This window comes from Cotesia typhae, unplaced genomic scaffold (genome assembly GCF_013202065.1).
Source record: "Cotesia typhae breed Kobodo isofemale line unplaced genomic scaffold, CoteBio_Ctyphae contig_48, whole genome shotgun sequence".
Lineage (NCBI taxonomy): Eukaryota > Metazoa > Arthropoda > Insecta > Hymenoptera > Braconidae > Cotesia > Cotesia typhae.
This window is the reverse complement of record NW_027423756.1, coordinates 10756607-10777347: the sequence shown is the minus strand read 5'-3', so window position 1 is coordinate 10777347 and position 20741 is coordinate 10756607. Positions and strand designations below refer to the sequence as shown.

General features: G+C 32.4%; 1 protein-coding gene and 2 long non-coding RNA genes across 5 annotated transcripts in view; 2 read left to right on the top strand and 1 right to left on the bottom strand.

Moving 5' to 3' along the window:
- The window catches only part of LOC141529640 (uncharacterized), a 163959-nt gene that overhangs the window by 10018 nt on the left and 133200 nt on the right, over positions 1-20741 (top strand). The window lies entirely within an intron of this gene.
- Positions 4709-20741, bottom strand: part of LOC141529641 (uncharacterized) — a 43450-nt gene continuing 27417 nt past the window's right edge. For both annotated transcript variants that reach the window (XR_012479631.1, XR_012479630.1), the window contains exon 3: positions 4709-4923. This is a non-coding gene — a long non-coding RNA (uncharacterized LOC141529641). The remainder of the gene's footprint in view (positions 4924-20741) is intronic.
- On the top strand, positions 5992-9801 carry LOC141529634 (transcription initiation factor TFIID subunit 4-like). Its single transcript, XM_074246273.1, has one exon. It carries the CDS (start codon positions 7167-7169, stop codon positions 9660-9662), a length of 2496 nt encoding a protein of 831 aa, XP_074102374.1. The 5' UTR covers positions 5992-7166; the 3' UTR covers positions 9663-9801.

The window sequence follows — 20741 nt, the reverse complement described above, 5'->3', positions numbered from 1 at the left end:
ACCATGACTGTACGCGTGCCTAAGGGTATATTCATATATACTGCACCAATAAATATATGTGAATGCATGTGTGCTGATGGTATTGGAGGTATATAAAATTACTATCGAGCGCAAGCATCGACGACGATCATCTGGGAACTTTCTAGGGACGCGGATACGCGAGATTATCCGGTGCTAATGAAGATATCTAGATAGACTGGCATCGCTCATTCTTCATTCTATTCCTTGATTCGCTGATTTCAACTGAATAGAAGCTCTTTTATCTCCTCTCCTTACTCCTATACCATATACAATACGAGTATAACCGAGTAGAGCCGTCGTACATGTCGATACTGATGTATTATATTAAAGTTTGTTAAATCCTGCTAAGAATCAAACTCCAGTCAAGGTAATTAAGATACGAGGTCACCTACATCGACAGCTCTCTGAGAAATGTCGGGCATTCACTTTTCATTTGACCTCTTCTTCATTACTCGCAAATTATATTTTTTATTTTTCTTTTTTAGTATAATTCAATCTTTTGAATTAATCTTTAATTACCCACCAATGACTTTATTTTTTTAATTAAATTTGATTTACTTTATTAACAATAAAAATCACGGAGAAAAAAAAGATTTATTTTAATCAAGAAAATTAATGAAGATCAAAATAGTCTTGGGTCAAGTAAAATTTTTATTGGAGCAAAAATAATTAGTGGTTGACAAAAATTTCAATTCTATTTTTCATTGAAAATTACCTTCATTAGAATTACTAATTTTAAAAATTAATTAATTATGCAAATGAAAATTATTAATTTTCTTTTAAATTAACAGATTTTTTAATAAATTTTTAAACTAATTACAGATATATAAAGATATGTTCAGAAAAAAAATTACTTTTATCGTTCTCTGCCGAAAAATCGACCAATTGATAAATTATCAGTGTATAAGTAGTATAAGTAAAAAAGTGAAATCTTATTTATTAAGGTACGTGTTATTTAACTCAGATTATTATATATGAATAATCTCCGTCGTTTATTAATAATTTATAGTGTGTAATGTGTAATGTATTTGTATTTATATAGTGATACAAAAGTTGCGTAAGATCGAAATGCTTGTACAATGTATATACATATATCGGTGACTGGTGAGGAATCCACACCCGAGATAAAATATGTTACATGGATATGTATATAAAGTTAGTTTGGGTTTATCGTAATATAATAATGTGTAGATACTACGAAAACGAGCGGCTGGGTGTAGTGAGCAGACAGTACAGGGGAAAGTTTTAAAGCTATCGGACGAGTCAGTTGATCGTCGTCTTACTATACGGTTACGCGACTCCCACGTTATCGTATCGTTAAATTCTCGCCATAAATTTACGGTCGTTCGACATTATCCCGCGGCAGTACATATAGGCGTGACCTATGTTATACTATCACACTGGTGGTTAGCCTAGGCGAACGTCACGACATGGTCTTAAGAGCCAAGCCACTACAACTGCCATACGTCGGGTTAAAACCTTGTCTTTTAACTCTTTACCTTTACTTAGATGAAACAAATGCATCTCGTTCGTTTGTTCATTCTCTTCTCTTCTCTTCTTTTCTCTACTATGTATATCGTGTCACCGTATACTTCTGCTCTTGCTCCTGCTCGAGCCAGTTACACCAGGAAAATATACCATTACAGTAGTTCGGCTAAGATGTCGTGTCAAAGATATTTCATTATCAAATTCAGCATCTGCATATTTAATCCTATCACTTTTAAACTATACCTTTTTAAAAAATTATTATTATTATTTTTATATTAAATTAAACTATCAGTTTTCGATCGAAAATAGGGTGACTGTGGGTATTACTGCAATTATAAACGTAAGGCAGACTTTAAAAATTTTCTATTTAAATTATATAACTTATCGATACATTTTTTTCTATAATTTTTTAATTATTTTAAAATTAAAATTAATTTATTGGAGTTAAAAGATATATTGTATTGAAGATTTCTTCATAAAAATTTGCTAAAATTATATTGAAATTTTAATTTACAGTTATTGACAAACATGAGTGATTTGAACTGTCATAAATATCATAATTAAAATATTCTATCAATACGAATAATAAATTTTACTTAGAAGTAGTATTTACAGAGCTTTAAAGTGAATTAAAAATAAACACATAAACTAAATATTACGATCCAAAAAATAATTGAAGCTACCGTGAAATTTTTCCAGCCCCACAAGAATGTGAAAGCAACTGAATAAAATTTTTAAAACAATTTATATATTCTCAAGTCTGCAAAAAATGGAGATGCCAATAAATTAAAAGAGATACGTTGTAAATTATTGACTATTGCAGCTACATAGTAACATCTTGGATCTTATCCTTGACCAGTCAGAGTAACTAGCAATCAATTTGGTGAGCACATACCCCATGCCTATGCCCCATAACCCTTAAGACATTGACGAGCAACAGAAGTATAAGCTGTCAGAATTTATTACAAATTATTTGCTTAAATTTTTCCAGACGCTCGGTGTCCTTGGGGGAAAAATTTCCAAGCAATGAATCATGAAAATATTTTTAGAGCCCGATCCCTGTCCCTATTTTTTATCTCTTCTTCCCTTTTAAATATATTGCATATCCAAGCATCTAAAAATCCGTTTATGTATAATAATGAAGACGCGAAATGGTAACGGTTGTAATAATTCTGCTCGTGAATTTACCGAGACTAATCACCGCAAAAAGTTTTATCGTATCCAGCAGAGTCCATGACTAACATCGCGTACAGAGCCTCTACTCAATGAAGTGCCCTTTCCCCCATCGGACAGGATTTCGCCTTCTTCTTTCTGCCAACACTATCTAAGCTCACTCACACGCACGCAACTTGTATTAGCGAATAAAAATAAATAAAAGAGAAAAGAACCGCGAGTAGTCGGTTCAAGGTCTACCAGACTAAAAGATCCACCTCTTCAAAGTCATCTCTTTCATCTTCTTCATTATCTGACTACTCCACTCATCATCCGTCCTCTAATACCTTTACTTTATTTCTTTTCCTTCTCATTCATTTTTAAAAGCGGTTTATTCTATTCCCTCATTTCAGTTCTAACGATTTGTTAATTTACTTTCTATACACTCACCACACATCGATATTCAACTCCTCGATAAGTTATTAATACAAGGATTAATAATTTTAGCAAGTATAAGCCTCCAATCACCCACTGTCTCGATTAATCTAAGTTTATTATTCATATAATCTTCCGATACTTCCTACCAAGCAATTGTCTTCTGAGTATCGAATATAAAACGACATTAACTTCAAAGAATAACCGCGTTAATTTGTAACCGTTATTAACATTAGTCTCCGAAATTATGCTTAAATAAAAAATGTCAAGACGTGCTAATATTTTAAACATGTATGCTAATTTAATATTCTTCTTCTAAGAATCGACACCGCGTTCAGAAATTCTCAAATATAATATAATATTTTTTTGCTTTTGATAGCTTACACCTACTTTACACATTAATTAAACAATACTACTAAACAGTATTTATACAATATATTTATCTTTATCATTAATATATAATTATTTCTGCCGAGAGAACAATAAAGTGTCTTACAACTTGCGCGGAATGAATAAGTTATTTTCTTCTTTAAATATTTTCTCATCGGGTTTATATACTTGTGCAGTTTAATTACATATGAGTATACAGCACAGTATAGATGGAGAAGAATATTACTTCTATTACACTTCACACGCAGGTGTAATATATATTCTCAAGTACTTGGAGCATATATATAATACATCTCTTTATCGGCCTTTCAATTAAAATTCTGTCGATTTTACAGAAAGTGTGTCAGGTGGAATAATTATTTTTCAAAAGTTTAACTTAATAATCGTTCGTCTTCCGCATGATTGGGATCTTTTTAAATTTTTTATGAGTTTTTATATTTATGAGAGTAGGGTATGTGTAAAAAATAAATAAGGAAGTAGAGACTCAAGATGTGTGTGTGTTTGTGTGGGTTGAGTACATGTATAAGGCGTCGCGTCATTTAATTTGCTTAAGTTATTTGTGAATGTGGATCATGTGAGTTTTTGGCACATACCATGTAGTTATGTAGTTAGCGGCGAGAATATTTAAAAGTGTGTATGTATACACCTGTTAAAATGCCGTCCAAGCCGGATAGAAGTTGTAATGAGAATAAGGAGCAGTTGAGCTGTAATAGTAATAAGAATAAGGATAAGGATGTGATGAGGAAGGCCGGTCTACGGTACGCTGCTTCCGAACAAGTTTCCGGTGGAATCATTTTCCCACAATTCTTAGTACAGCAGGAGAGACACTGCTAGACGTCGAACGAGCTAATCTAATTCCTATCTTTTTTTTATTCTTCTTTTATTTATTTTTTTCGAGGGAGAAACATTTCATAAAATTTTTTTATACTGTTAAATCCACGAGATACTTTTATTTTTTGTGTTTACCTGTCGTTTATTATTATATAAATAGTTTTATGGTGTCTTTAAACTTTATTGAGTTAATTAGTGGTCAAGGACGTTTTTCTTTCTTTTTTTCTGCCTTGTTAGACCTGCAAGTAAGAGTTTGTCTTCAATGTAAAAAACAAAAAATTTTTTTTAAATTTAATATAAAAAATATTACATCTTAGGGTGTCAAAAAAACAGTAGAAAAGAAATAATTAATGACGAAAAAGAAATTTTTTTAATTAATTTAATTTATTTAACAAAAACATTCTTCAGTTCATAATAATAATTGTTCGAAACCAAACAGTAGTTAAAGATATTGCCCAAAAAATAACTTCTTCAAGTTTTAGCTGCAATAAGAAAAGAGTATACAATGTCGAGACACTGGGGCGCCTTTTTGTAAATGAGTCTCTGGAGATCCGTCTGGTGGGTTCTTTATGATCTGCTCAAATCCGGAGTCACCATGCAGCTTTACTACAAAACAAATTTCAAATGACTCAAATTTATCGCTTTCTTAGATTTACCGCTTATTACATAATAAATGAATCAATGATCTGCACTCTCAACTCTGAACATCAACTCACCGCCAAAAAAATCTTTCTTAATCTTTCATTCCAAAGTAAGGCTTCCAGCGATCAATCAAAACAATAAATATCCAATAAAAAAAAACTAGAAAGTAACTTTCCCTTGACCCATCGGAAAAAATAGTTTTCCAAATACCTAATTAAATTATTTTTTATCCGGGTCGTCCTCGTGCCAACAGTGGTTTTCTCGAAAACTACCTTTTACGTCCACACACATGTATAATGTATAATAATAATAATGATGATGGATAAAAATACGTAATCAATACCTTAAATTATTGAATAAACGATGATGATGATTGAGGAGCTCGATGCATCAAGCTAATAGTTTTCTCACCTAACTAATGGACGCATTAACCGTTTATTATCTATCAGCATGTTTTCTCTTCTCGTCTTTCGCACCTTGAGAGCTTTCAGTTTATGCAACATATAAAATCTAAGTTCTTCTCTTATCCAGCAGCGATACAAATAACTGAATAAATAGACAAATATTGGACAAAGGAAGGTTCAGATACTTTTAGACAGACCAAAGATCAAACGAATCATCAATCGGAAATTCTCATGCAGAGAAATAATTTGTTTTCTCGGACAGTCTTTTGAATGGACCAGGATGTAGTAACTCTGCGATAAATCCCGGTAATGCTTGCAATTAATCTCGTACGTTGTAACACCCGACGCCATTGGCTTCCGGAATGAATACCCGTGTCACGAACTGTAGGTAGTGGATAATGGTGGTAGTGGTTGGATTATTGTAGCTATAGTTGAGTGCATGTGCCTGGTATGGATGGAGATTCAAATAAAACAACCAGAGACGACTTGGTTTTTACATCTTCTATTTTCTGGTTAGATATAGTATGGCCCGAAAGCTGAAGCTAGGAGATCTATTCGACTTTCCACGCTCAGTCACGACTCACTGGAACCGAAGAAATGTTTTGTTTACTCTCAACGTCCATTCATTTGCATCCAAAGTCTTAACCGTCAGTTGTACCTTATTTATTATACCCATCGTTGACACATTAATTACAACTAAATACTTTACTAATATTTTCTCGTCTCATCCACTGGTTTATAATAATAAATTATACCTGCCTGTGCTAATATTCTGTCTGTACATTTCAGTATAATTATTAATTATTTATGACTGTAATGGTGCTTGAAAAATTATTAAAATTTATGCTATTAATTGATTGTGTTTTCACTGAATTCCATTTTATCTTCGATAATTGAATAGTGAACGGGTGATAAAATTATAATGGACTTCACTGAATTCAGCGTTTAGCGATCGACATTCAGCGCGGCATAAAATATACATGTCGGGAAGATTTATTAGCAGATTCACTGGATTTTCTGATTACTTTGCCCAAATAGAGGTATAATGCGCCCATTCAATCGGCAACAGATTAGTTTGTTATGTTGGGGATACGAGAGACCATCGACAATATGGGTTTTGGCATATCGAGTATCTATAGTCATTATTCACGCGTCAATTGTACTCGTACGATAGATACAATACAGTTTCCGACTACCTAAATTGCAGTAGAAATAAACCATGGGATAATCATTACCAAATTTATTGCTTTTTTAAATAATAAGCAATTATATCATATAATACCGGATTATAATTATATTCTTTAGAATTTTAAAATTCAAAGAAAACTTTTGAGTTTTAGTTTAGAGATTATTCTAATGCAGTGTCTGCAAATAATTTATATATACCTGAGTAATGAGATAATGAGTTTTTAATGACGCATTTACGGCATAAGGTCCTTTTAAGGTTTAAAAGGTAACCTATTCACTGCATGAATATTTCTAGGTACATCTCCTTCTCTAACACTGATACTGTCCTAACTTCTCGATATGGTAGGGATGCGACTGATTTTGGCAGTTTGCGCAGCTCCACAGTGCTCTCCCACGCTTATTTCGACACATCCGAGTAACAGAGCGGCTGTACGAACTTAACCTAAAAATATTTGTCATTATTCACAATCACGTGTGTTTATTTAATATAAAATTTAATAAACTTGTCTGTACAATTTTTATTATAAAAATTTTACAAGTGATATTAAAATTGAAAATTAAGTGCCTGAGTGATTTATTTTTATTGATAATTGTACTCGCAGTCTGTAAATAATTATGTTGCCGTGTCTATCAGTAATACCTCAAAATTATCATTACTATCCAAGCAACGGCATGTCGACTGTAAGTACGATATCTAACACAAATTTTGGACTACACGGTATAAATAATCAATATCAGCAGTTAATGCAATTCACAAGTGATAATACCAGCGTTCCAATTACTGTTTCTAATAACAAACAATTGGTTCACCAAACTGTGAGTACACAGTCAAGTTTTTTACGCACAATGGCGAGTCAAGTTCTAATCAGTCAAGAAATTTTTAATGGTAGTGACAATCAATCAGCTACTCAAATTATCAGTACTCCGTCAAATTTTCCAAATCTAATGGCCAGCCAAGTTTTAACAAAGCAAGAAGTTGTTGATAGTAATAACAACGATGGTAGTAACATTGTAAATAATAGCGGTCAAAACGATGTTATTATTAATAATACCACTAATAATGTTAATAATAATAAACCAGTGCCTATAAAAGTAATTGGTCTAAAACCAGGACAGAACTTATCGATGAACAATATCCAGGGTCTACTGCCAAGAACACAAGGTAGCATATATTTAAAAACCAAAAACGGCTTTCAACTGGTTACAATCGGTTCCGAATTAAACAATGTTGATCAAAATTTTCAACCCGTACGGATCGCTCCTAAGGGAAAATTAAATTTGAACCAAAGCCCCGTTGTATCATCGCAGACTTCAGTGGCTTCTCGTATAACCGCATCAGTCCCTTCAGTGATTGTTAATACGACTGCTTCGTCTACAATGAAAACAATATCAGCAAATTCAGTTGTATCTACAAGCCCAGCAGCATCAACTCAATCGAATGAACAGAAGAACGGCCTACAGAAGCTCTATAAATTTTTTCACTACTTGTTGTTTAAGACTACGAAAGCTATCACTGCTGATGGTAAAAAACAATTGCAAAATTTGATTCAAAGTTTCATTGACAAAGAAATAGGAGCCGAAGATTTTTCTTCCAACCTTGTGGTGATTCTAAATTCAGAAAGTCAGCCAGGACTGATTAATTTTCTCAATTTAAATATCCAGCTTCTCAGAAGGGCGCTGTACTTAGGGGAATTGATTCTTGAGGGTATCAGAGCTCCACCAGTGAATGTCTTTTCTCCACTTCATCCGATGACGGCTACCAATAATCAGATTTTTATTAAAATATCTGGTGCAAGATCAATACTGCTTCCTGTCAATGGATCACAATCTCAGAAAATTTTAAAGTCTCCTGTCACTGTGCCTGCAACAATACCTTCGTCGACTGTTAATGTATCGGTAGTAAATAAAACTATGCCCGCAGCTTCTAGCATGGTTTCATCAACGGTTATGGTTGATACTACTCAAGTAAAGAATAGTCGAAGTTTGCTGATTTCTCCTAAAGCTCCAATTCAAGCAGTTAACGCTCTTGATAAATTCAAACCAGTTTTTACTTCAGTAAGTGGTAAGAGAATTATTAAAAAATCACCGGCAGTGACTTGCTTGAAGACTTATCAAAACTTATCAACAGTAATTTCTAATATTAATAAATTATCATTTCCAAAAATTTCTACTACGACTGTACCATTAATGTCAACAATTTCTAATGCAAGTGGGATATCATTGCCAATTATGTCTTATGGAAATGTTAAAAATTTGTCAGTTTCAACAAGCTCAACTGTTCAAAAATCTTTAAATTATGAAATTAAAATTGATAATCTTCAACCAGTTAATAAAAAAAGATTAACAACTTCAGCATTGGCAAAAGATAATGAACGAGAAGTGCCATTAGAGACTAATGTGGCTGATCTCACAGATATTATGCAAGTGGGAGGTGTTGATATAGAGAAAGAATCAGAAATTATTCTTAGTTCGCATGAAAAAATTGGTGTAGAAATTCGATCCTGTGAAGATAAATTGTTTTTAATCTCGTCACTCCTGAAAGAAAAAATTAATAAAATTTTGCAGAAGCACGGACTTGAAGAATGTAACGAAGATGTTCTTGCTTTGGTGTCTCATGCAACTGAACAAAGACTTAAGGATTTGGTGGAGAAAATGGCAGTCGTTGCTGAACATCGCGTGGATTTCAACAGAGCTGACCCACAGTATGAAGCGACTCAAGATGTTAGAGCTCAGCTGAGATTCCTTGAGGAAGTTGATAAGGCTCAGCGTGAGAAACGAGAAGCTGAGGAACGTCAGGCAATTCTCAAAGCAAGCAAGAGTAAATCGAAGAATGATGAGCTTGTTAAGCTAAAGGAGCAGGCCAAGGCAATTCAAAAAGCTGAGATGGAAGAGAGGATGACTCGTGCTACTAATTTGACAGCGCTGCAAGCATTAGGTCCTCAGAGGAAGAAGCCCAGGCTCGAAAATAATTCTGCGTTGACTCGTAGGTTTATGAGGCCCAGAATCAAGAGAGTCTGCATAAGGGATTTGATATTTGTTCTCCAGCAAGAAAAATATTCATGCCGGAGCCAGTTTCTGTACAAAATTTATTTAAAATCTATTAAAAAATAGTTAGAAGCAGTTAAATGTTTTTTCAAAAATTGTAAATAGTCAACTTGTATTTTTGTGGTAATTATTAATTTGTTTCGAGTCTGTTTAGAAAATGTGTAAATAATAATTGATAATCTACTCTTATGTACAATAAAAAAAAATTAATTATACATGAACAATTTTTTTTACTACAATATAACCTAAGAAAAAATAGCGCTGAAATTAATAGACATCTAACATAATTTTTTTTTAATTTTTTGAGCAAAATAATCGAAATGAAAAAATTCTAAAGTTAGTAATTTACGAACAAACTATTAAAAAAATTTTTTTTTCAGTTTTATATTAAAAAAAAAAAAAAACTAGTCAGATGTCTATTGACTTCAATGTCATAAAAAGAAAAACTATTTTAATTGAATAATGCTAGGCAATTAAAATAAAATAAAACTTCTCAATTAGCTAAAAATTTTATAACAAACTTTCGTAGGTTAATAAGTCAATCAGTGGATCAAGATCTCTAAAAAAAAATTCGACGTTGACTTGCTTCTGAAAGGCAGACGTTAAAGATATTTTCCTACACGCTAATCCTCAACACTAATCACATTTAGAATCTCGAATAATAACTTCTCTCTGATCCAACATAATACAAGACTTTGTTCTGATCTTCACACATCGAAAGCAATCAAATCTAATAATTAATCCAGAGTTTATTATCAAAAAAATAACAACACCAGTTACGTTCTGAATCCCCTGGCGTGATCGCTTTTCCGACCTTTCGCCTCTACTCCTATCCATATAATACCGATCAGAGATCGCGGGCACTCGGATTATTCGCGAGTTTAATGTTGTAGGCCACCAGAATGAGGACATCCCATATAATAAGCCCCATCTATAATAATGTACGTTCTATACTTAAGCTAGATCTATTTATAAACAAACACACTCTCAGGCCAGACCAATTAATGTTTAATAACTGAGAAATAGATGGTACGCTAATTAACTGTCGATAATGGATAGGACGTTGCTTACTTTACAAACTTACTAACACAACCCGTACCAACACTTTCTTTGAGCTTATAATCCGTACGTATATATACATATCTCCTAAAGAAAGTAATGTAAGCTCACACGGTTATTACATTCTCATGTAAAATAACTCTCGTATCTTGTTAAAATCCATTTTAAATACTTCAACACTTAGCTTGTACTCGCAAATATTAATACTCAATGTAACACAGCTTCACATATAATAATTTCAATATAATATCAAAATCCAATTGTCCTTATCTCTTATTACAATCTCAGCACAATGTTATATATTTGTTGATTGACTTTTTCATTTTTTTAGTTTTTAGACTTTCAGCAGCACTAGCAAACAATTTCCATAAAGCATTTTCGCTATCTCAGCAGCGTGTTTTTAATTTATTGCAATGTGTATTCTAAATGTTTTATTATTGTGCTCATACATTTTAGCCGTAAGCTAAATACTTGAATAATTGTTTGTATGCGGTGTGTACATATTCACCTGTTTTTATTGCCGAGAATTATATGCCTAGATATATACAAATACCCGGAATCGTGGGCGGGAAAGTCGTTCGACACGCTTGTCCTTTACGTAAAGGTATCTGGATTTTATTTATATTTTCATTTTTATTTAGATTTATTTGAGCCAGGCTATCGCAAGCAGTAGAGTCGTAAATAACACGAGGGTACGCTGAATCGCCGACAAAATTTTGCAACCAAAAGCATGATTCACTCTTTCTTTTAAATATTTAATTGTGTTATTATTGTGTTATTTTATCATTTACAAATTGCCGGGTTGCTGAAATTGTCCGTTTTATGCAACTGAGTGCTCTCGATTTTTATGTTTGTTCATAATGTGTAGTATCCACATCCATAAGCTTATATTATACATATTTATAGATAGATAGATAGATATGGATATGTGGGTATATTTTATATTTAGTTGTTTTTTTTTGGTCTAACGATGAGAACGGAAAGTCGCGGTGCAAAGTAGCACAGAGTTCTTCTATTCTGAATAAATGGCAAACAGCTATCGCGTTTTCACGCAACGCGAGCTTGATGTTAAAAGTCGGGGCAAAAATACTGGAAATTAAAAGTTTATATAAATAGTGTGCGATATGTAGAGTATGCTTTAATCCATTTCTCACGATTATTTTAAATTAGTCCGGACGGATTTGAATATTATCTCGGTCGCAGTGTTGAACTGGGGAATGTTGGAATTAAACTCCGTTTTATGTCGATAATTTTTTTAGTTGAGTTCAATTAAAATCTAACTAAGATTATCTATTCGCGAATTAAAGTATTTTTACACTCTTTTTATTTAATAATTATTTCCTATTGAATATTTATTTTTATGATCAACTCACTGACTGAAATTAACTTTTAATTTTTAAAACAAGATTTAGTTATAAATTATTTAAAAAAATTTCATACTTTAATGAGTTGAAAGAGAAAAAAAACATGTTGCAAAATTAAGTACTCAGAAATTCATTCTTCATTTCAAAAATTATACTTGAGGTTGAAGTTAAAAATTAAAAATAAAAATCATAATTTAAAAGTTAAATTCAAATGTATGATAAAATAAATTTGGTTCGTGAATTAAGAGAAATTCAAAGTTAATAAGACAAAAACCGAAAAAAAAAAACAAAAAAAAAAGCAAATTATATCGTACGAAAGATAGACGGGCGTGGTGGCTCGTAATTTTAGTTAACAGGCGTATTTTATTTTTTGGTAAAGACGAGACACAAAGGGAAGGTGATTGATGATGATATTTTTTTAGCGGTTGTCACGAAAGCTGCGGTTTACTTTACACGTACCACAAAAAACATATCACATCTCAATTATTCGAACCATCTACGCCAAAAAATCCGACGACGAATAATCTATGCGCCATACTCTAAAATCTGTGTACAGAATCTAAACTTTCTATGTCCGTTCTTATGAGCACCAAGACAAAAAATAAGACAAACGATATTTGTCTTAATTAAAAATCATCTAGCGAACTTTCAACTCGACCTTAATAACCTTGAAAAATATGTTATTAATTTTTCGATGTGATGACTTTTAATTTCCGATGACTCGACGCTTATTTTGAAAGTTATTGAACATTTTTTCTCCCGATACGTATCATCAGGAGTCAGGAGAAAGGTTTTCGGAAACTTAATCGACGATCTTAATGTGCAAATTCGTTGAAATAATTTTATACAAGACAAATTTCTATCATATCTCAAAAACTTTTTCACACGTATCACAGGTTTACATTAACAAGCTCTGCTTTGTACTGCGCAAGAATATATCATGTAAGACTAAAACTAAATTTCATCAATTTTAAAAATGTTTTTGATCGAAAGTAATCGTGATTGATGAAAACTAATAAATTAAAAATTAATTTTTAACTTAACTTACCTACTATTCTAAAAGGCGTGTCAGTATTTTATTAATTATCGCATCTGACACTCAGCTTGTGTAGCATGTGAACAAAACAATGAAATTTAAATATTAAAAATTCCATTCACGCGTTGCCCTGAGGAATAAATTTCTCAGTAAACTATCAGCTTTTAACAACACACATAATTAATTTATTTTAATAACAAGTATCATATTATCATAATTCATAATAACAAATATAATTGAACTGATCATACAGATAAAGAAAATAAAATCCGGAAGTAATGGAGCGAGCATTAATAATAAAAAAAAAAAAAAAAAAAAAAAAAAACATAACTTAAAAAAAAAATTTCCTTATTAACCAGCATAATAACATTCTTTCTTTATTTTACACATTCCCGTGTTACGATAAGTCGGTATATATACAACAATAATAATAATAGTAACATTATCACAATACCGATCTTCATGGTAGAGTACTTGAGTACATGCTGCACAATGTGGCTCTACTAGTACTGAGACGTTTGGATTTAATTCTCGGGCGTTTATATTGCACATGCATGAGATTAAAGAAATTCACGATGACAAAAACTCGACAAACCTTGATAATATGTATAATATATCATAGGAAGACAGCAAATATTTTTACGTGAAAATCTCTGGCTTCTTGTGTTAATAAAGATCACACTAAATAACAAACAAAAAGGAGATCACTCGGTGCAAGTACACCGACCTATCGCGGTGTAATGGTAGTACAATATGGTTAAGTATAATATGATATGAGTGTGGACAGAATTTATACACACAAATAGTATAGATAATATAAGTATGTACTTGGTATTAATTTAATGAGTACGAATTTGCTCGGGGCGACACAGCTGTTTGACTTTATTTTTACGAAGCACAATGGAGTCCAAAAAATAATAAAACCAATAATAAGTTACAATATAACCGTCAATGTATGTGCGCCTACACTGTGTGCTCTGTTCTCTGTTTGACACAGTAATTAGAATTCATAAATTTGTCTTTATGTCCCTGTATAGTCATTATACTTACCACCGAAGCCAAAGCAACTTTCACTTGTAATTTATTAAATATATATAAATTTTAAATTTGTCAATGTGATTTTATTGATAAAAAAAAATAAATAAATAACAAATAAAAGTTACAGGCTCATACGGAAGTACACTTGCGTTTAAAAAGCTCCGATAATTAAATTTTCGAGCTAAGTACACAGATAGACGCAATAGGGAATTAATCAAACGGACTTCCGACTTAGTGATAAATGTACTCGAGGAATATCTGGTAACAATATCATATTATGTATATATGTAGGGATTATATCTTAGTGGCTGACATTATAAACAAGTCGATTAATAACTGCCGAGCTATCAGCATTTTAGCCAATCGCGAGGCCATCGAATGAGATATACTACGGCATTATTATTTATTCTGTGAATTTACCAGACTCGTGTACTGTGTGCTGAATTGTTTGTTCTCATGGAGCATCTCTTATACTATATTATCTCTTGTGTTTGCTTCAACCTCTTCCTCTGTTTACTCTCTCCGTTACTCGGATTATAATACAAGTTGATCATGTGCCATTAGAAATGGAGGTTATTAATCTTTGTTCTCCAACACCCGCGTAGGTTAGACAGTAGACCACAGGAATCCCCGGACAAAGTTCGCGGAATCGCGTGTCAACATTCAGAAACCTCACTCTTTTTTATTTAATCCTCAATTATATCCATCTAATTAGCAGTTTAATTTTTAATTATTTTTAACCTCAACGATGGTTATGAGTTATAATAATAATAAAAATAATAATAATCATCATTAATAAATTGATAAATTAATAAATATGTATAATAATGAAATGGCTTCCTGGGTCATGAAAATGTTAACTGTTGAGTTACGATAGCGTGAAGTTGAAGCAAATGAAGTTCAAGAAGCAGATGGTGGTTCGTGTGTCAAAAAAATTCCCTCGTGGAAACACGCTGTTTCATACTATCTTTTTATTTTGATTTTTTATTTCTAATCGTCGTGTTTTATCATTTTACTAAAATTATATTAATGGTAGTGATGGAAAGTTTTATCGTTATTTCACTCGTAAAATAATTTTAATTTATAGTTTTTGAGTTTTTGTATCAATAATTTTTATTTATAAATTTCATTAGTGAAAATTTATGAATTCAATTAAAGAAATTTTCAAGACACTAAAACATATAATTTTGATTGTCAAATTATGTTCGTCCGCAAGATCTGGAGAATCACTCAAAAAACTTGATCGACTTTAAACATGAAAATAAAATTTTTTCTTTGAATAACTGATCAACTAACTGTTGATAAATATTTATTATAAAGCCATATGTCAAGTATTAATCAACAAATCTTACAAAATTCTCCTTTTAGCGTGTATAATAATAGTCTAGCAACTAGTAGTGTTCGCCCGTACCGGGTGTATTGTCGTTGGTGGTGTCTTCCCGTACTAAGAGTATCCTAGTCTGAAGTTCTCTCAGGAATATGCATTATATATAGCCATTTATATATGTATCTATCTCTCGTGGTCGTGCAATGAAAATTTTTGCGACCCCAGCTCCCATTTACAATACTGCGCATACGATTAATAGAACTTTCTCCCTCAGAGAGCCTCCTCATCTTCTCATTCTTCAGAGTTGAGCCTTACATTTTTCCAGGCTCCATCTCTTTGCTATTCACATAACAAGAATAATCGAGACATGAAAGAGTAAAGAGCTGGCTCTTCTCTCGCCCTGATCCCCGATGGCTTATCGCGACTTTGTGCGACGCAACCTCTTTTCATTTATTATTAGTTATAACTTATAACAACAATCCCGTCTCTCGCTTCTTATCATTATTATTTTTCCCGGTTGGCTTGCCAACGATCTATTCATCCATTATCGCTATTACCTCTTTAAAGGTTTTTAAAATAAAATAAAATTAGCATCGGTCTCCTCTCTGGAAATCGAGGACGTTTTACGTCTTTAGCATCAAAGGGAACACCCTGTTGTCAGCGTCAATAACCGGTTAATAAAAATCTGTTGGCTCCGTTATTAGCCTATCGTGGCTCGATCACCGGTATCGAGGTATCAATGCAATCACGAGTCATTCAAGACAATCGAGAAACGTGCGGCAAATCGGTACGATTCAAGTCATCGCGTCCTCTCCTCGTATCGGTTCACTATTATATTAAATTATATTAGAGTTGTCGTCGTATTATATCCTCTGTCTATGTCTAGTATAACGGAGGCTAGTAAAGGCACTACTATCACTAGTCAATAGTTGGCACATTACATGCACCACTACAATACGGTCTATCCCGGTCCACGTTGTATGTACTATGTTCAGCTCGAGTATCACCACAATTACCTTTTCAGCAGGATGTTGTTATTAATGTCCCGTTGTCTTGTTTACTGGCCCAACTACGTTACATTATATCGCCCGCACTACTTTGTCGCTTGTTACTTGTTACTCTCAGGTCTGTCGCAAGCCCTGAGTCCTCAATCTCAGAGCCTCTTTGTCCCCGACCCTGGACGAATCCGCGAGCCACCAGTCAATCCGTGACAAACTTTTGATCGGTTAGGGTCAACCTTCGATCTCGTCTCGTCTATTATTTATTTTTATGATCTACATTAAATCTTCGCCTCGATATGTTATTTCATTGTTTTGTTTCACTTTTGCAATCTGAATGGTCTTTTTCATTTTAAAAATTTTCTTCAATTTAGCCATGAGTTATTTTGTCTATCTCTAAATATTTTTATTTAGAAAAATTTATTATGTATGAGTACAGATATTTATCAAATATTATAATTTGTGAAAATTGTATTGTATCATTCAAATAGATAGCTTTAGCAAAGGTGTAATTTACCGATTACTCATAATTTACACGTAATATGACTAATAAGGTGATAAAATATACCGTCCCTAGACTTAAAGAGAGACAGAACCATCACTTAATGTCTGAGATAGTGTCAAACAATCGAAAGAATAAAATGTTGGGTCTCGGTTGAATGTGAGCTTGTTTCGGGACTCAGACGATGGCCATTAAATTGATAAGGAAGAGTGAAAACTGCGAGTGTCGAGAGCTAAGTGAAGCTGGCCAGTATAGTATGGACGGAGAAAGAACCGAGCACAGAGAATTATAGAGACATAAAAATCAGTCCAACGGTCCAATCATTGTATTACGATCCCACGAATGTTTGTTATGTCTTTTTCGAGACACAATTGCTCGCTGCACGTAGTCTTGTATTTACAATGTACAACATTGTGAGATCGTGCGTCCGGATTGTTATTTTTTGCTTATAGCTCGCTCTAAACGCTTTCAGGTCACATGATGGACATCTCTCGTTTGCATCATAAACATGACACTTGGCCGCAAGCATAAATGTATTAATATATCATTGAGTTTTATATTATATTATATTACTTTGTATATTTATATTTTATTTGTACACAACAACTAAACACTACAGAGAGATAACAGTCATGCCCATTAACGATAAACGATTATTGATTAACATTACTTATATTGCTCTTATAGTTTGTTGCTAGAGTTGTATGCATTCCTCTACACTGAGATGATGCCTATTTGTTGATACTCCTCATTATCTTCGGCTATTATTTCATAGACGTGTGTTATTCCCGGTGTAAGTGTATGGCTCGTGCAACTACTACATCTTTACTCACCTGCGTACATACAAATATTGAGTACTAAGTATTAAATATATAGAGAAAGATATAAGCAAATAATATATCCCAGCAGTGTAATCAAGCGAGAGGATATACTGAGGATCATCCGTGGGATAAGAATGAAAATATTATAATATTAATTTGATATTCGATATCACTACTCAAATATATTTTACACGTTAGTTCTACACACATATATAACAAAGTAGAGATTATTGAAAAAATTTTTATTTTATTTATGACCGAGGAGATGAAAGCTGATAATCGAGAATACACTAATCATCTTGCTGAAGTCATCGTAAGTGATTTTGGTTTTCACTATTTCGGTTACCGCTAGACAGCAGGACTATGATGTTTTTTTTTAATTTAAATACTTGATATCATATTTCTTAAATGATAATTTTAAAAGTTCCTTCAAAAATTTCTAATATTTTTAGTTCGAATCGAATGATAGGTGTATAGATGGCGTACAATTCTACTCAAAAAATATTAATAAAATAAAAGGTTACTCAACGTCATTTTAAAAATTTATTTACGTGGGTATTAATATGACTGTAATTATTCTTAAAAAATAATTATTAATTACTAAATCATAAATATCGCGGATGAAAATAAAACTAAAACCTCAACTAACACCGATGAAGAAACATTAATTACAGCAGAGCAAGATGACACCCGATGAACCGTCTAACAAAGAAAATTACAGGTTACAATTGATCGGCCATAAAATTAATTGCCCGTTAAAAGTTATCTGAGAAAATACACATCTATTATATTAAAGCATGATATTAAATGAGCACTAAGCTCCTTACCTCAAGCTAAATTCTTTCTCCAGCCCATCTACTTTTCTTACAATTGGATTCCTCGGTATGATAACAAACTATTTTCCCGAGTATGTTTTATAATAGATTGCCTACATCTATCTATCTCTAAGCATGCATATATAATATATATTCATTCATTTATGTTTATATATATATATATATATATATATATATATATATATATATATATATATATAAATAAGCATGTACGAACATAAAGGAGAAGTTTCATCGAATATAATATAAGGAAAGTCGCAATATAACGAGTGAATGCCATAGACATTTGATCCCCGGTGCACTTTCAGGTGCACTTTCCACACCATGCACACCGCGACTCGTTCAAATTCTTCATCGCGATAAAACTACTAATATATCATATTTTATATTAAATTACCTTATAGGTCCTGTACTATTCAAAGAAAGTTATATATTATATTTTATAGACAGACGTGCCAATTCCTCAGCGAATGCATCGCCGTTTAATATTCACACCGTGTAACAGCGACTGCGAATCGCGACACCGCGGTCAGTAGCTAAATTTCATGATTATCATTTCATTTATTAAAATGCTTTTGTGAATTAAGCTTGCAGAAAATTTGATTAAAATGAAAAAAAAAAAATAACTCAAACAAATTCTTCCATTAGCTTATCATATTTAATTAAATTATGTACCGACATGTGCCATGTGAAACATGGATCAGTATTACCCCTACCTGCATTCTTAGTCCATTGTCGTGCTTACATTTGTACATATTTTATTGAACAACAAAGTAGTTAACGCTTAATGCAACAAGCGTAGGTAACACTTGTATTGCAACTCGAAGCTATTGTAAACTGCCTTCACCTATTTTAATATTACACCCTCCTACACTCGTATATGGTGTACATTACCTGTGCTGTCTTTTCATACATATATTCATAACTTCACTTTGTTATTAATTTTATATTATAGATAGAATACAAGCCAAAATATATTAATAAATAATTGTAGCAAAATTACTTAATATAACGCAAATTCATTGATAGGTTAATTCTATTAAATTTGCGGCTATTTTTAGTTTTTTATTTAATATATCAGTATTGTATCTTTGAGTATATTTATTTAACCGAGAATATAATATAACAAAACACTCTTCCGCACTCCTGGTACAAGGCAACGCGTACAGCGAAAGCACACGCACTATGTTCAAATAAAAATAAAAGAACGTACGACCAAGTGACAATATACTTAATAAAATATCGTGGGAAATTTATTTTAACAATATCTCTCTATATTTATCATTGAAAGTTTGTTAAATTTACAATTGACGATTATCTCGTCCATGGAATTTACACTGTTTTTGTTTTTAATCGTTTTATTGTTAGATACTTTATTGGGTAAGGTGATAATGATCAATTTATTTTTTAAGGGTGTGAATTATATATCTTGGATTACAGAAAATTTTTAATATTCTTTATTAATATTAGCAATGAAAATAAGTAGTATACGAAAAACAAAACGATCGAAAAGCATAAAAGTAAAGTATGTAGGATATTAGACGCGGAAGGGTGAAGATGAAGGACACGAGCAAACTATGAGCATAATACACATAGCAAAGACAAATATAGTAAAATCTGAGAGACATTATTTCCGGTAAGCATCAGTGTCGTGTTTTATAGTGTGTACAGTATTTAACTAACTGTTGTTAGTTGTTAGTTGTAAGTAATACAAAGATGAAGAATAAGCATAATATGGAATAATATAAGATATAAGTAAAATCCAGAATGCGGAGTGTTTAAAAGGGAAGAAAGACAGAGCTTGAGGCAGTGAATAATCCGGTAGTAATTCAAGTCAGCCGGCAAGCTGGTTTGCCTAACGAGATGCAACTCAAAACTACTTATGTAAGCTTCTTTAGAATAATAATACCTTCAAGTGTGCTTACTACACCGTGGTGGTTGCCTCGGATGCTAGAAGGTCGGCGAAAACTCTAATGTCACGACGGAGTTCCGAATACACGGTTCTATCCTATTCAACGTATTTATTTCTTTATATTTTCTGCGATACTCTACTCTGTCTACTATTTTTTACTCTATCCTTATCTGCTTCCACGCTATTTTTTATCAACAGACTTGCATTTTTTCATCTTCGACAAAGATTGTATGTTTGATCTCTGAAAAATAT